At 40.7% G+C, this 18008-nt stretch overlaps 1 protein-coding gene across 1 annotated transcript in view; it reads left to right on the forward strand.

Annotated features, from left to right (window-relative positions):
* The window catches only part of PI4K2A (phosphatidylinositol 4-kinase type 2 alpha), a 33515-nt gene that overhangs the window by 10829 nt on the left and 4678 nt on the right, over positions 1-18008 (forward strand). Inside the window, exons 3-8 of the mRNA XM_040486070.1 lie at positions 2766-2897; positions 3248-3401; positions 10046-10107; positions 12062-12161; positions 13115-13248; positions 13749-13808. Coding sequence (XP_040342004.1) covers positions 2766-2897; positions 3248-3401; positions 10046-10107; positions 12062-12161; positions 13115-13248; positions 13749-13808 — 642 coding nt within the window. The remainder of the gene's footprint in view (positions 1-2765; positions 2898-3247; positions 3402-10045; positions 10108-12061; positions 12162-13114; positions 13249-13748; positions 13809-18008) is intronic.

Below are 18008 nucleotides of genomic sequence, written 5' to 3' on the forward strand. Positions count from 1 at the left end.
CACACGTCCTAGCCTGTAGTATTTTTATGTCAGTGCTAATCATAATAGAATGTCACCCCCCAAAATCCCATTCTTCCCCATCTCTGGTGTGGCCTGATGATCTTTTGCATGAGAAAGTCAGCAACAATAAAAAAAATACTTGTCTTCCATGAGACTGAGATGAGCTAGAACGTTGCAAGTTTAACAAAGAGTTGCTAAAGAATAATGAGAGGATGTCTCTCCCCTCCCAGCCTACCCACCCTTCTGACAAGATTCTATCCAGTTGATTAGAGCATCTGTCACTATGGAAACGGGGCTCATGTTGTGATGGAGCTTCAAATAGTAAGGCTCTAGTTCTCATTCAGTAGCTGTCTCTGCTCTGTGTTCCTGTGGGGTTTCAGGTTATGATAGCTTCGTTAATCATACGGAAAAAGTGGGTTGTTAAAGAGAACGACAGAAAATAAATCTGACTGGGGGGGGGGGAAGGGTAGTTTATCACTTGAGAAAAGCAAGGGTTGTCACTGTGGAAACTGGCAAGGTGGTCCCTAGGAAAGCCTTTTTTCCCCTTGATTCCTGTGCATGTGTTTCCTCAGCAGAGAATGCCAACTTATAGGAACTTGCACATCCATTTTAGATACTCTGTTAACATTGGATGGACAGATGGATGGGTAAGGAGGGAGGGAATGATTTCGTCCCTAAGGTTCATAGGCACAATATTTAGTTATTTGTAATGAGTTCTGCAAGGCTTAGGAAAAGAAAGAATTTTCTTTTAAATTTAATTTTATTTAATTTAGGTATTTATATGCTGAAACTCACTTGTTGCTATCTCTGAAAGAATATGCATCTACTTAATAAATATTACATTCACTTAATAAATATTTAATGAGCATGTACCAATCACTTTGTTAGGTACCAAGGATGCTAATGTGAATAATATGATCTCTTTTTCCCCAAATCTCTTTAATCTTAAGAGAGAGGTTAGATAAATGAATGGATAATCGCAAGACAGTGTGATAAAGGGTGATAATGGACACATACGGATTGTAGTGATATTACTATAATTTGACAATCAATCATAGTTATCTTTTTTTTGTTGTTTCATGTTTATTTATTTCTGAGGGAGGTGGGAGGGAGGGGCAGAGGGAGAGGGAGATAAAGAATCTGAAGCAGGCTCTGCACTGTCAGCTCAGAGCTTGGCGTGGGGCTCGAACTCAAGAACTGTGAGATCGTGACGTGAGCCAAAGTCAGAGGCTTAACCAACTGAACCACCCAGGCACCCTAACAACCAAGTGTAATATTGGTGGCCCATTAAAAAATGTTTTTTTGAATAGGCAATGCATACATCTAGTGTAGAGATCAGAAGGCACAGTAGGGTAAACAGAGTAGTTCAGCCTCTCTCCCACCTCTTGTCTTCCAGCCACTCTGTTCCTTCCTTGGAGGCAGCTATTAGTACTAGTTTCTTGTATAATATTCCAGATACAGTCTGCATAAATATGCCTATATATAGTAATCTACTAAAAATTAAAACAAGTTTTAATGTTTATATTTATTTATTTATTTTTATCATTATTATTATTTTTTAAAGTAGGCTCCATGCCCAGTATAGAGCCTAACACGGGACCTGAACTCATGACCCTGAGACCAAGACCTGAGCTGAGATCTAGAGGCAGACGCTTAACCTACTGAGCCACCCAGGCACCCCTAGTGTTTATTTTTTATTTTTTAATTTTTTATTTTACTTTTAACGTTTATTTATTTTTGAGACAGAGAGAGACAGAGCATGAATGGGGGAGGGTCAGAGAGAGAGGGAGACACAGAATCTGAAACAGGCTCCAGTCTCTGAGCTGTCAGCACAGAGCCCGACACGGGGCTCGAACTCACAGAGCGTGAGATCGTGACCTGAGCCAAAGTCGGCCGCTTAACCAACTGAGCCACCCAGGTGGCCCTAGTGTTTATTTTTTAAATGTGAATAATTGTACATAGTACAAAATTCAAAATTAAATATAAGGGTATGGAGTAAATTACAATTTGTTTTTATGTGGACAGAAATTAGGTGTTGGGCCCTCTTCTCCTAACCCAGGTGGTGGCTGTATTAGAGGAATTCATGCTAGCTGCTATAACAAACCCTGGGTCTCAGTGGTTTAATGGATCTTGCTCACATAATAGATCCATGCCAGTTAGTCAGCTCTCCTAGATCCCTTGTCACTCCACGTAGTAACGAGAGATCTAAAATCCTTCCATGATGTGTTTTTGCCATCTCAGAGCCCTTTGTTTCCAGCTGCACAGATGGGAGAGTATGAACTAAGGATCATGGGAGATTTTAGGGGCCAGCCCTGCAGGTGATGTATATATATCACTTTGTCAACATTCCATTGGCCTGAACTAGTCCTTAGAAAGGCTGAGAAGTGCATTCTTCCTGCATGCCCTGGGAGAGGAGCAGCACTGGTGAGCGTCCAGCTGTTCCCTTCCAATGGTGTAGTTCTTTTTTTTTAAATCTTTTTTTTTTTTTTAATTTTTTTTTTCAACATTTATTTATTTTTGGGACAGAGAGAGACAGAGCATGAACGGGCGAGGGGCAGAGAGAGAGGGAGACACAGAATCGGAAACAGGCTCCAGGCTCTGAGCCATCAGCCCAGAGCCCGACGCGGGGCTCGAAGTCACGGACCGCGAGATCGTGACCTGGCTGAAGTCGGACGCTTAACCGACTGCGCCACCCAGGCGCCCCTCCAATGGTATAGTTCTTATACTCGATTGTAACCTAGATATCTCTTCTCTTTCCACTATAGGTAGTGTATCTGGCCAGCGATACCTTCAACTATAGTGCCATTGACCGAGTGAAGTCCAGGGGCAAGCGGCTTGCACTAGAGAAAGTGCCAAAAGTTGGGCAGCGGTTTAATCGCATCGGGCTACCGCCAAAGGTATAAACTGCACCTGCAAAGGTGATGATTTATGGTGGCATAACCATCCAACTGGTGAAACAAGGCACCTAGAGACTTGCATGTAGACATGCGAATAGCCTGCCTTGAGGCTCCTGTCTTCCTCATTTTTAAGGTTTGGGGAATAATTTTCCAGAGAACAGAGCTCCTAACTTCTCACTTTACTCCTCTGGCCCATTTAGATAGGCTTCTTGAATTTGGATTGGGCAAGCACTCCCATGACCTTTTTCTGATATAAACTCCACAGTGCCTTGTGGGTGACCTGGCTTACTCCTGGGCTCTTTGGACTTGAGCTACAGGGAAGTCTCTTTATTCCTCCTCTTTGGCTGCAGGTTGGTTCATTCCAGCTCTTTGTTGAAGGCTACAAAGACGCAGACTACTGGCTACGGCGTTTTGAAGCAGAACCTCTCCCTGAGAACACTAACCGGCAACTACTGCTGCAGTTCGAGCGGTTGGTGGTGCTGGACTACATCATCCGCAACACTGGTGAGCAGCTGTGGGCGGTCCCGGTGTGCTAGATGGCTGGGAGGCGCGGGGAGGCCTGGAGGCCTGCCGAGCTCCATACCTGAGTGCCTTCTCGGGATGAGGTTTGTCTGTGAGTCAGAAGGGCCTCGAAAATAGGTTGCCAAGACACGCTTTGTCCAGTTGTGCAGTCATCAGAGGTAATGAGTCCTGGAGCCAGTAGTGCATTTTATCTTAGCCTGTTTCCCAGTCCCAGACAGAAGACACATTGGCCCTTCCGAAGCAACATCGAGAGTACTTTTGTCCTTGATCCCTAGTCACTCAGAGTAGCAAGACCTATCGTAGGACAGTTTTGTCTTTGAGTAGCTCATGTGCATAGACTCATATGGTAGTTGTCATTTGGTGACTGACTTATTTCACTTAGCATATGCCCCTAAGGTTCATTCATGTTGCGGCATGCATCAGAATTTCTTTCCTTTTTAGGGCTGAATAATATTCCATTGTGTGCATATACCATATTTTGCTTATCTATCCATCGATGGACACTGGGGTTGCTTCCATGTTTTAGCTATTGTGAATGATGCTGCTATGAACGTGGGTGAACAAATATCTTTGAGACACTACTTTCAGTTATTTTATATATATACCCAGAAGTGGAATTACTGGATCACATGGCAGTTCTGTTGAATTGTTTAGTTTTCCTCCTTTTTTTTTTCTTTTGAGAGAGTGTACATGTGTAAGAGGGGGAGGTGCAGAGGGAGAGGGAGAGAGAGAATCTTAAGCAGGCTCCATGCCCAGCTCAGAGCCTGACACAGGGCTCAATCTCATGACTGTGACATCATGACCTGAGCTGAAATCCAGAGTCAGATGCTCAACCAGCTGAGTCACCCTGGTGCCCCTGTTTAACTTTTTTTAAATTGAAGTATAGTGACCTATGCTTAGTCTTTGGAGGAGCTGCCATACTGCTTTCCATTCCAGTGCACCATTTTACATTACCTCCAGTGTTGGACAGCGTTCCAGTTTCTCCACCTTTTCATCACTGTGTCATTTTCCGGGTTTTGTTTCCTTTTGTTTTTATCTTTATTTATTTATTTATTTTTAATTTTTAATTTAATTTAATTTAATTTAATTTAATTTTATTTTATTTTATTTTTTTGAGAGACAGAGCATGAGCAGGGGAAGGGCAGAGAGAGAGGGAGACACAGAACCCAAAGCAGGCTCCAGGCTCTGAGCTGTCAGCACAGAGTCCGATCCAGCACTCAAACCCACAAACCGTGAGACCATGACCTGAGCCGAAGTCAGACTCTTAACCTACTAAGCCACCCAGACACCACTCCTTTTGCTTTTAGATCACAGTCATCCTAATAGGTATAAAGGTGGCATATCATTGTAGTTTTGATTTGCGTTTCCTAATGATTAGTGATGTTGTGAACATCTTTTCATGTACTTTTTGGCCATTTGCCTGTCTTTGGAGAAATAACTATTCAAGTTCTTTACCCATCTTTGAGTCAGGTTGTTTTGTTGTTGAGTTGTAGGAATTCTTTATATATTCTGGACATTAATTCCATCTCAAATACATGACTTGCAAATATTTCCTCACATTCTGTGGGTTGCCTTTTTATTCTGTTGGTAGAATCTTTTGATGTAACTAATTTTTATTTTTTTAATTATTTTTTTTTAAGTTTGTTTATTTTGAGAGAGAGAGGGACAGAGCACAAGCGGGGAAGGGGCAGAGAGAGAGGGAGAGAGAGAATCCCAAGTAGGCTCTGTGCTATCAGTGCAGAGCCCAACTCAGGGCTCAGTCTCACGAACCATGAGATCATGACCTGAGCCAAGATCAAGAGTCAGACACTTAACCAACTGAACCACCTCAATGAAATTAATTTTAAAGTTTTCATGAAGTCCAGTTTGTCCATTTCTTAATTTTTGTCTGTGCCTTTGGTGTCACATGTAGGAAATTACTGCCAGATCTAATGCCATGAAGCTTTTGTCTTATGTTTTTGTCTTAAGAATTTTATAGTTTTTGGTCTTAGATTTAGGTAATGGATGAATTTTGAGTTAATTTTTTGTGTATGATGTGAGGTAAGGGTCCAACTTCATTTTCTGTGTGTGGATATCCAGTTCTCCCAGCACCATTTGTTTAAAAGACTGATTTTCCCTGCTGAAGGGTCCTGTCACCCTTGTTGAAAACCATTTGATCACATATGCAAAGGTTTATGTCTAGAATCTGTTGTTTTACATTTATCTATTTAATTTACCTATATGTTTGTCTTTATGCTAGTACTACACTATTTTGATTACTATAGCTTTGTAGTAAGTTTTGTAATAAATATAGTTTATCGTAAGCTTGAAAGTTTTGGAGGAAGTATGAGTCCCCCAGCTTTCTTCTTCTCTTTCTGGATTGCTTTGTCTATTTGGGGTCCCTTGAGATTCCATATGAATTTTAGGATGAGTTTTTCTGTTTCTGCAAAAAACATCATTGGGATTTTGATAGTAATTGCCTTAGATCTCTAGATTGCTTTGAGTAATATTGACGTTTTAACAATATTGAGTCTTCCAGTGTATAAACATGGGGTGTCTTTCCATTTATTTATGTCTTCTTTAATTTCTTTCAGCAATGTTTGTAGTTTTGTTTTTTATTTTTTGTTTTTTGTTTTTGAGAGAGAGCAAGTGGGGGAAGTGGCAAAGAGAGGGAGACAGAATCTCAAGGCAGGCCCCGAGCTGCCAGTGCAGAGCCTGTCACAGGGCTCGTACCCACGAACCATGAGATCATGACCTGAGCCAGAAGTCAAGAGTGAGCACCCCGGCGCCCCTTGTAGTTTTTATTATACAAGTCTTTCACCTCCTTGCTTAAATTAATTCTTAAGTATTTTATTCTTTTTGATGCTAAGTGGAATTGTTTTCTTAATTTGCTTTTTTGGATTGTTCATTGTTGGTAAATAGAAATGCAAATGATTTTTGTGTGTTGACTTTGTATTCTGATACTTTGCTGAGTTTATTTATTAGTTCTGGTGTTTTTCTGGTATGTCATCTTTAGACTTTTCTATATATAACATCATATTACCTGCAAACAGATAATTTTACCTCTTTCAAATGTGGATGCCTTTTATTTCTTTTTCTTGCATAATTACTGTGGTCTTCCAGTATTGGACAGAAATGTTGAAAGTGAGCATCCTTGCCTTGTCTAGATCTTAGAGAAAAAGCTTTTAGTCTTTTACCATTGAGTATGATGTTTGCTGTGAGCTTTTCATTTATGACTTATATTGAGGTAATTTTCTTCTATTCCATTTTAAGTGTTTTTATTATGAAAAGATATTGAATTTTGTCAAATGCTTTTTCTGCATCAGTTGAGATGATCATGTGTGATTTTTATCCTTCATTCTGTTAATGTGGTATATCACACTGATCAATTTTCATATGTTGAACCATATTTACTTTCCAGCAATAAAACCCACTTGGTCATGGTATATAATCCTTCTAATAATGTTGCTGATTTCAGTTTGCTAGTATTCTGTTGAGGATTTTTGCATCAATATTTTTAAGAGATATTGGTCTGCAGTTTTCTTGTAGTATCTTTGTTGGGTGTTGGTACCAAGGTAAGGCTGGTCTCATAGAATGAGTTTAGAATGTTGCCTCCTCTTCAAATTTTTGAAAGTTTTGAGGAGAATTGGTGTTAGTTCTTCTTTAAGTGTTTGGTAGACTTTACCAATGAAGCCATCAAGTCCAGGGCTATTGTTTGTCAGGAGACTGGTTACAGATTCAGTCTCCTTACTGGTTATAGGTCTATTCTGATATTCTATTTCTGCATGATGTAGTCTTGGTAGATTTTGTGTTTCTAGGAATTTGTCCATTTCATCTAGGTTTTCCAGTTTGTTGGCATACAGTTTCCTATAGTTCTCTCTCTCTCTCTTTTTAATTTAGAAAGAGCGTAATGGGGACGGGTAGAGGGAGAGGTAGAGAATCTTAAGCAGGCTCTGTACCTAATGCAGAGTCCCATGTGGGGCTCTATCTCATGACCTTGAGATCATGACCTGAGCCAAAATCAAGAGTCTGACATCTAACTGACTAAGCCATCCAGGCTCCCCTATTATAGTACTCACTTATAATCCTTTTTATTTTGGTAGAATTGGTAGTAATGTCCCTACTTTTGTTTCTGATTTTAGCAATTTCAGTCTTGTGTATTTTTTTCTTAATCTAAATAGCTAAACGTTTATCAGTTTTATTCATTCAGTGAAACAATTGTTACATTTTAGTTTTAGAACATTTAGTTTATGTATAATGTACATATAGATGAAAATCTACCATCTTATGTGCTTTCTATGTTTGTGCCTATCTTTTTTTCTTCCCCTTCTTCCACTGATCTTTTTTCCCCTCTTTCTTGCTTTCTTTTAAATTATTTTGTACTTATTTCATTTCTCCCCTCTTTTAGCTCAGAAGCTGTATACTCTTTTCTTTTTTTTTCTTTTCTTTTTTTTTTTGGTGGTTACTCTAAAGATTACCATGTGAATCCTTGATTTCCCAAAATCTAGTACTAATTGGTAGAAACCCTTAGCTTCATTTACTTATCTCCAGACTTTTATACTATAAATGTCATATGTTTTAATCGTATATGCATATATATGTGTATGTGTCTGCATGTATGTGCATATGTAAAACCACATTTCTATAAAACTATTAAGATGGTATTGTCATTATTATTACTGTTATTAATATAATTATGGAGACTTTTGAGCATATACAAATAAGCAGAATAGTGAACCTGCATGAACTGGTTATTCCGGCCTTAACAATCGTTGGTCCATGACTAATCCTGTCCCACTCACACTTCCATTTAGTTACCTTCTTTTATTATTTTAAGGTAATTTCAGGTATAAATTTATTCCTAATTATTTCAGTATGTGTCTAAAAGACAACTCTTTTAAAAAAATACTATTACACTCCAACAAAACTAATAATATTTATCTAGATTTACTAATATATTTACCCATTTTATTGCTCTTTAAATCTTCCTGTATCTCCAAGGTTCTATTTGGGATAATTTTCTTTTGACTTAGAGAATATTTTAGCACTAGTCTGCTGGTGATGAATTTTGGTTTTGTTTGTCTGAAAATGTCATTATTTCACCTTCATTTTTTGAAGGCTATTTTTGCTGGGTATAGAATTTGGGATTGGCAGCTATTTTCTTTCAGTAGTTAAAAAAACAAATATTCCATTGTCGTCTTACTCCCATGATTTCTGTGGAGAAGTCACTTGTCCTTGTATTATTGCTGTTTATTTGAAGGTAATCTCTCTTTTTCTCTAGCTCTTTGTGAGATGTCCCCTGTAGTTGGTTTTCAAAATTTTTACTACAATATGCTTGGTATAGTTTTATTTGTATTTATCCTATTAGGGATTCAGTTTTCCTTGAATCAACAGTTTGACCTTTTGTCACTTTTGGAAGATTCTCAGCTATTCTCTCTTTAAATAATTATTTCTGCCCATTTTTTCCTCCACTCCTTCTGAGAATCCAGTCACATTTTTCCTGGGTGCTTTGTTTTGCTCTTTTCTTATGACCCGCCTTTCAGATCATTACTTCTGTCTTTGGCACAGTCTAATGGTAAACTCATCTATTGAGTTCTCAATTTGGTAACCATATTTTTCAGTTCTTGAATTTCTATTTGATTCTTTTTTATGGTCTTGTTTTCTACTAATATTAATCTTGCCTTTTATCTTCTTAAATAGTAAGGATTTTATGTTAAATATTTAAGAGTCTGTATCTTCATTGTTTGGAGCCCCTCTAGGTTTGTTTTAATTTTCTGTTTCCTTTGTTTTTAGCCATGTCATCCTGTCTCTTTACCTAGTTATTTTGATTGTCAGATATTATATATCAAAAATGGTAAAAATATTTGGAGGCCTAGGATGCAGAAAGTAGTAGAAGATGTGTAGTGCATCTGTGTAGAAGATGATGTTTGTTTTGGCAAGCAGCTAAGGGTACCAGCAATCCAGATTCACTTTAATTTCAGGTATTAAAGGGAAACTCTGCTTAGTTCCAAGGTGTAGTCCTTCAGGTTTCAACCCAAAGCATGGGTGATTTACGAGGGTCTCCTCCCTGTATCAGTCACTGGACTATGATTTTTTCTCCCTAGCTTCACAAGACTATTAGAACACTGTTCTTCTACCTCTCAACCTCTTAGCCACCTCTTCCCAAATCAGCAGGTGCTCTAGGAGAAAAGAAGCCATAAATGCTAGACTCTTCTGTCTGAATTTCCTTTCTCTCCCAGATCTTGACATTTTAACTCTTAATGAACTTATTCAAACCTCTGATATCTTAAAGAGATCTAAAAATATTTTATTGGGACGCCTGGGTATCTTAGTTGGTTGAGCGTCTGACTCTTGATTTCGGCTTGGGTCATGGTCCCAAGGTCATGGGGTTGAGCCCTGTGTCCACACCTAGCATGGTGCCTGCTTAAAATTCATTCTTTCTTTCTTCTCTCCCTCTCTCCCCCTCTGCCCCCTTCCCCTGCTCACACACTCTACAAAATAAAAATTAAAAAAATAAAAATACTTTATCAATGTTTTCTAGTTGTTCTCAGTAGAATGATTGGTCCAAGTGTCCAAAATATGTAGTCCATTATTACTGAAAGTGAAAATCACCCCAGTTTTTTCTAACATCATGTTTCTGTTCACAGATCGAGGCAATGACAACTGGCTGATTAAATATGACTGTCCAATGGATAGTTCTAGCTCTCGGGTAAGAGGTTGATCTATGTCTTGAAGAAGAAGATGAGGTAGTGTATATGCATAATGTAGAAGCATATAATAATCAGAAATTAGGTCATATAAGTTGAGAAGAATCAGGATAGCACATGTGTTTAAAATTGATAGGTTAATATTTGATAGAGGTTTTCTCAATCTGTTTTTTTAATTTAAATTTTTTTAATGTTTATTCATTTTTGAGAGACAGAGTGTGAGGGGGGAGGGGCAGAGAGAGAGAAAGACAGACAGACAGAATCTGAAGCAGGCTCCAGGCTCTGAGCTGTCAGCAGAGTCCGATGTGCGGCTCAAACCCACGAATTGTGAGATCATGACCTGAGCCAACGTCAGATGCTTAACTGACTGAGCCACCCAGGCACCCCTCTCAATCTGTTTTTTAAGGAATATCCTATTGAATAATGTTAATAGAGGTAGAAGAAAATTCAAAATAAGTTTGGAATATATTACATACTTTATGCTTTTCTTGGAGATTCACATTGCATAGTAGTGTAGTAAAGGTCTGAGAAGTAGTCCATTAAATGAACCTATTTAATTTTGTTTGGCCCATGATTTCTAAACTTTTTTAGAATACTTTTCTCACAATAGACCATAATTCCACAGAACCATCAGTTTAGAAAAAGCTGCTTCCTGCAATTTCCCTTACTCTCTCATTGCTTTCATATTCTACCATGCTTTTCTAGTCCTGCTTAGGTTACACATTAAAAAAAAAAAAAATTAGTGGAATAGGAGAATGAGGTTGACTTCTATCCTTAGAGTAGTTTTTTTGTCTAGCTTTTATTTTTTATTTTTTTTTTAATGTTTATTTATTTTCGAGACAGAGAGAGACACAGCATGAACGGGGGAGGGGCAGAGAGAGAGGGAGACACAGAATCGGAAGCAGGCTCCAGGCTCTGAGCCATCAGCCCAGAGCCCGACGCGGGGCTCGAACTCGCAGACCGCGAGATCATGACCTGAGCTGAAGTCGGACGCTTAACCGACTGAGCCACCCAGGTGCCCCTGTCTAGCTTTTACTATAATTGACATATAACATTGAACAGGTTTAAGATGTACAACGTAGTGATTTGATGAATGTATATTTTGCAAAATGTTTATTTACCACAGCAAGTTTAGTTAACACATCCTCATAGTGTTTTTACTTTCTTCTCTAATAGTGGTTTTCATATTTTGTACATATCAGAATTACCTGGAAGCCTTATTAAAAATAGCACAGATTCTTCAAGGCTTTCCCCCACTAGGTCTGGAGTAAAACTTAGGATTCCGCACTTTTAATAAGGTACCCTAGGGGATTCTGATGCCAGTATCCTGGACCCACAATCCCTGTTTCTGTGATGGCACCTGTGGGCCTGAGGCATGGAGCCAGGTAGACAGTCATGGGAGTGTCTGACAGGCCATCATAGGTAGCCCGCCCACTCTTTGCATTCGGCTCTTGTCCTTTTCCTTTTCACCTGTCCCTGAAATGGCAAGAAACTCTCTTGTGCAAGAGTAACCAACTGTTATCTTCCATGGTCCTCTTATCTCATGGCAAAATGTGGTCACCAGTAAAGTAGCATCTGGTCCAGGTCTACAGAAAAGGATCTTGGCTGGCTGAATTTGATTTTTCTTTTTCCTTTTCATACTCTCAGGACTCTCACTGCCTTTTCCTAGGAAGAAAGGCTTAGAGTTACCTTTTGTTATTGTCAGTTTCCTTCTTAAGGAGGGCTGTGGCAACTCCTGGGGAAGTGTACCTTTTCTTAGATAAGGAACTCTGAGAACCTTAAATAAGCCAAGTCAGAGGTGCCATAAATGTACTAAGTTCAGGTAACTATGGAAGCCAGTTCAGAGGTTGAATAAGGATTGGTGCCTGAGGGGGTTGGGTTGGGCTACTTTGCTACTACTTTAAAGGGCCTGAGACAGGTGGGACCCTAAGTATTTTGTCTTTCCTTGTTCTTCAGGACACAGACTGGGTGGTGGTGAAGGAGCCTGTTATCAAGGTGGCTGCTATCGACAATGGGCTGGCTTTCCCTCTGAAACACCCTGACTCCTGGAGGGCATGTAAGTCTCAAGACCATTGTGGTCTGGCTTTTTCTTGCTCTTCTCAATTTTTTCATCTATGGGGTGAAGATAATAATACCTCTACCACAGGATTGTTCTAAGAATTTGTAGAATGACGCAGCTCATGCATTTAGCACAGTAGCTGACACGTGGGGCAAGTACTACAAAACGCAAGCTACTCTTGTCATTTTTGCCTGACATTAGTCCTGTTAGAAGCACAGAGTTGAATGCTTTGCATTTTCTCATTTTTTCTGAGGACTATCTTATTATAATTTATTCTATTTGTGTTTCTTTTTTTTTTTTTTTTAATTTTTTTTTTCAACGTTTATTTATTTTTGGGACAGAGAGAGACAGAGCATGAACGGGTGAGGGGCAGAGAGAGAGGGAGACACAGAATCAGAAACAGGCTCCAGGCTCTGAGCCATCAGCCCAGAGCCTGACGCGGGGCTCAAACTCACAGACCGCGAGATCGTGACCTGACTGAAGTCGGACGCTTAACCGACTGCGCCACCCAGGCGCCCCTCTATTTGTGTTTCTAAATATAAGCTATCGTCAATGTTTTCTGTCTTCCTTGGTGACATCCTCGAAGCCAGCCCCTGCCCTGGTAATAACTGAGAAACTCTTAGAAAAAGAAAGGGAGATACAAGTAGAAGGTCACTAGCCCCTTTGCAGTACCAGTGTGTCTTTTCAGAAGGCCGATCTCAATGTCTCGTTGGTAGATAACTAGAAGTAACTAGAAGGTCTTGTGATGTCTGGGAAAGAGTACAAGCTCTGTGATTTTTGGGTTTGAATCCTAATTCCTTTGCTTACTCTTTAGGCTTTAGGATTAACAGCCCTGGTAACATTTCTTTTCTGTCCTATGTCAAGTAAGAGGGCTGTTCTACCTTTGGCAGTGCTCTGATAGGTGGAGGACAGAGATGGGCAGCTTTGTTTTTTGCTTTTCTTTTTTTCAGATCCCTTTTACTGGGCCTGGTTGCCCCAGGCAAAAGTCCCGTTCTCTCAGGAGATCAAAGATCTGATTCTTCCAAAGATATCGGACCCTAACTTCGTCAAGGACCTGGAGGAGGACCTATATGAACTCTTCAAGGTTAGCCCTGGGAACCTCAACCTTGTAACTATATGGAAGAAGGAATTTCTAATGGCTTTTCTAATGGGTCCTGATACAAGCCAAGAGAGAATGGCTAACACTCTTCTGACTTGTGTCGGCCAATGAAGAGCAAACAAAATTCCCACATGTGGGCATCAAGACCTAGTTCGGGTTGGTTTGAAAAAAATTGACAGCCGTGATGAATCAACATGGGTTTGTCTTGTGTGTCACGGGGCTGCAGTGTATCTGTAGAGCTTGCCTTTTCCAATGGAGCACTAGAGGCCGGAATTCTACACAGTTCATAATGAGACTCGGGACAAGATATTCACTTGTTGTTTCTTTCCTCACCCGTGAGACAGAGAGTTCTTAGGGTGGTAGTTAACCTCACTAAACCTCATAAACCTCATGTAAGTTTTCTTTACTAGAAAGTTTTTAATCGGGGGAAGAATGTGGGTTCTTCTGAGAGATTCACGCAGGTTCCGTCTCCTGCCCTTTTGCAGAAAGATCCTGGTTTCGACAGGGGCCAGTTCCATAAGCAGATTGCTGTCATGCGAGGACAGGTAAGCCTGGGACTTCCTCCTGTTGTCATCCCTGGACTCTCTCCGGGAGGGTTATATGCTCATGCTGAGTAAATGTAAAGCTTGTGTTTTACACCCTTTTAGTCTATGCTGTACATATTTGTGACTCTGACTTAGCACTTGGGTGAGGAAAGGTAGCCCTTTCAAATCTCCCACTTCTTCCACGGTGTCCAGTGCTTGGTGAGGCATTTATTATGAGCTCAGCTCTGTGCCTGTTGCTGGCTAGTTCATTGGTAAATTTACCCAGCGGCCCCTGTCTTCAGGTTGCTCAAGGCAGGCCATAGGCCTTGGTGGTTAAGAGCCAGCCTCTGGAGTCCGACTTCTTCACTACTTACAACCCCTGTGGCCTTGGGCCAGAGCCTCGGTTTCCTTGTTTATAAAATGTGACAATAATAATTCCTTGCAGAGTTGGCCAAAGGATTACATAAGATAAATGCATATCAAGTGTTCAGTAAAAATAATTACCTAGGGTTAGCACTCATATATTGATTGTGGTTATAATTTTTGTTATCGTTATAAGTTGTATTATTTCTTCTTTCTCCACTTTACCTTCAAAGAGAGCTAAGGAAACCCCTAGGGCATTCATTGTTGATCTTCAAAAGTAAAGACTGTGCCTGAAAAACTGTTTTAAAGCTCTGTAGAGCACTGACATTCTGCTTATCACTTTGATATTTTCTTTCTTTCTTTTTAATGTTTATTTATTTTTGGGGGGACAGAGAGAGAGAGAGTGTAAGTGGGGCAGAGAGGCAGAGGGAGAGAGAGGATCCCAAGTAGTCTCCGTGCCCAGCGCAGAACCCAACATGGGACTCAAACCCACGAACCATGACCTGAGCGAATATCAAGAGTCAGATGCTCAACCAACCAAGCTGCCCAGGCGCCCCAACTTTAAAGTCTTAAAGACATCTGGGATGGCATAGTGGGATGACTTAGTGGACACAGTGCCTGTGTTTGAATCCTGGCTCTGTCATTTATTGGCTCTGTCATTTATTGGTGAGGTCTTGGAGAAGTTGTTTAGTCTCTCCTCCTTTTAGTGTGTCCATGTGTAACATGGGGTTAATAATAGCTCCTATCTCATAGGGTTATTATGAGATCCATGGTTTAGAGTAGTACGTGGTGTATTGAAGTGATCAATAAGTATTAGCGGTTTTGATTATGATTTTGTGTGCAGAAAAGGTAGGTTCTCACATCTTTAAAGGTCAAGAAGGTCTTTCCAGTCATAATTATGCATTTACCTCTACCTACCATTTAGGTAAAGGCTTCTTGTGAGAGCAACTCTTGGGCTTCCTGAGTTCATGTTTCCTTGGAAGTGGGATGTACAGAGGTTTCAAGAGCTGCAGTTATTATAGCTGCCTGAATACCAGTGACGTGTTCTTCCTCCATTTCCCAAATAATGTAAGGGCCCAGTTAAGCTGGCAGAATTTTTGGAGACCTTAAAAGCCACATGATGTACTGTGGTATTATGGAACTCAGCATAAAGGAATGAACTTCTCAACCTTGTGTAGGCTATGCCTCTGTCCCTATTATACTATCTTCTCTAATCCCTTTCCAGCTCAGTCCCTTGCCAAAACCATAGCAACCCTCCTCTCATCATATCGGTCAGGGCCATTATCTAGAGTGGCAAAAGGGGGGGTGGGGTGGGAGAGTACAATTTTATCTTTCTCTCTGTCTTGTGCCCTTAATGTCCTTTGAGGGCCTTTTGGCCTCTTCCGACTTAGAGTGCCTCCCTGTCAACACTGTAAGTTTCCATGAGCATCCAGCTCATTTCAGCAGGTAGGTGGCCAATATATCGGTCACATCCTTACTTGCTTACCAGTCACACACAATGAGGCAAGACGAGCCGCCACCTTGCAGAAATCTGACATACTACAGGGAAAGGAGGTCACAACCCTTTCCGTACCTGAGCTGTAATCACAGAGTGCCTATATGAGGGCCCTCAGCCAAAGGGGAAGAGTAAAGACCTTCCAGAGAGCTGGAGTTGGATGCCAGTTGTTACTCAAAGACTTTGCACCAGATGTTAGATCTACTGCGGGGTCTGAGGGAAAGCCTCTTTAAATGGCACTTTCAAAGATTTTATCCTTTAGCTTTATGTGCTACAGAATATGTGCTATCAATTTCTTGTCAGCTTTTTAATTTGAAGAATTTCAAACCTTAGTAAAGTAGGATCTTCTCCTAGATTCACCGGTTATTATAGTTAGCCACGCTTACTTTATCTCTGTTATCTATTTGCTTGTATCTCTATAGGTTATCTATCTGAGGAATATCTCTCTCTACAAATGTATCTAATTTCTCTCTTTAATATAACTGTATAATTTGTCTCTCTCTAGATAGATAGATATATACATTTTATTTTTGGCCAAATCTTTTGAAAGTAAGCTGTAGATAATTTGACATTTTACCCCAAATAACTTCAGCATGCATAAAAGGCAGCTTGTAACCCAGAGAATAATAGGGGAAGCACAGGAAGAACCAGCCAGGGCAGGTTTAAAATTCTCTGTCTCTTGGGGCGCCTGGGTGGCTCTGTGAGTTAAAGTGTCCAACTCTTGATTTCGGTTCAGGTCATGATCTCATGGTTCATGGGTTCAAGCCCCTCATTGGGCTCTGTGCTAACAGCATGGAGTCTGCTTGGGATTCTCTCTGCATCTCTCTCTGCCCCTCCCTCCCCAAATAAAGTAAAGAAACTTAAAAAAAAAATCCTGCCTCTTAAGTTGGGTGGTTTCCTGCATAATTCACTCCAATTCCATTTGAAACTCCTTTTCAGGGGCGCCTGGGTGGCGCAGTCGGTTAAGCGTCCGACTTCAGCCAGGTCACGATCTCGCGGTCCGTGAGTTCCAGCCCCGCGTCGGGCTCTGGGCTGATGGCTCAGAGCCTGGAGCCTGTTTCCGATTCTGTGTCTCCCTCTCTCTCTGCCCCTCGCCTGTTCATGCTCTGTCTCTCTCTGTCCCAAAAATAAATAAACGTTGAAAAAAAAAATTAAAAAAAAAAAAAAAAAAAAGAAACTCCTTTTCATTCTCTACCCAGAGTTTGTGCTCAAGGCTCTTTGAAGCAGTGGAGGATGCTGACAGATACTACAACAATGAAGTAAAACAGAATTAATTACAGATAGGATCCACTTCTGACTTCTCACCTCTGTTTCAGGTGTATCTCTGCCTCTTCATGGGCAGCGTTTGCAGGCCAGGGATATTTGTGGCTTAAAGGCCGTGTGTCTCTGTGATTTGAGGGTCCAGCCTTTCTTACCCTCCCCTCTGTCTGTGGCCTGGCCATGAAAATCTTCGATATCTGGCGGTTTAAAGAAGGCTATCATAGGGGTGCCTGGCTGGCTCAGTTAGTAGAACGTGTGACTCTTGATCTCGGGGTTGTGAGTTCAAGCCCCATATTGGTTACAGAGATTATTTAAAATAAAATCTTTTTATTTGTTTAACTTTTTAAAGAGACAGTGTGTGAGCAGGGGAGATTGGCAGAGGGAGAGAGAGAGAATCTCAAGCAGGCTCCGTGCTCAGCATAGAGCCCAATGCGGGGCTTCATCGCACTACCCTGGGATGGTGACCTGAGTTGAAATCAAGAGTTGGGCCGTCAACTGACTGAGCCACCCAGATGCCCCATACTTAAAAATAAAAGCTTTTTTTTTTAATTTGTTTTTAATGTTTATTCATTTTTGAGAGACAGAGAGAGACAGAGTGTGAGCAGGGAGGGGGAGGAAGGGAGACAGAATCCGAAGTAGGCTCCAGGCTCTGAGCTGTTAGCACAGAGCCTGACGCGGGACTCAAACTCACAAACCGTGAGATCATGACCTGAGCTGAAGTCGGATGCTTAACCGACTGAGCCACCCAGGCGCCTCTTAAAAATAAAATCTTAAGGGGCTTCTGGGTGGCTCGGTCGGTTGAGTGCCTGATTTTTTTTTTTTTTTTTTTTTTTTTTTGCGTCTGAGTCTTGATTTGAGCTCAGGTCATGATCTCATAGTTTGTGAGTTCAAGCCCCACGCTGGGCTCTGTGCTGGCAAGGTGGAGCCTGCTTGGGATTCTCTCTCTCTCTCTCTCTCTCTCTCTCTCTCTCTTTCTATCTTTCTTTCTCTCTCTCTCTCTGCCCCACCGTCTCCCACCCCCTCTCTCTACTCAGAATAAACTTAAATAAAATCTTAAAAATAAATTTAAAAAATCTTAAAAAAAATTTTTTTTTAAGGTTTAC

Source organism: Herpailurus yagouaroundi, unplaced genomic scaffold, assembly GCF_014898765.1.
Source record: "Herpailurus yagouaroundi ecotype Mexico unplaced genomic scaffold, PumYag 163, whole genome shotgun sequence".
NCBI classification, from domain to species: domain Eukaryota; kingdom Metazoa; phylum Chordata; class Mammalia; order Carnivora; family Felidae; genus Herpailurus; species Herpailurus yagouaroundi.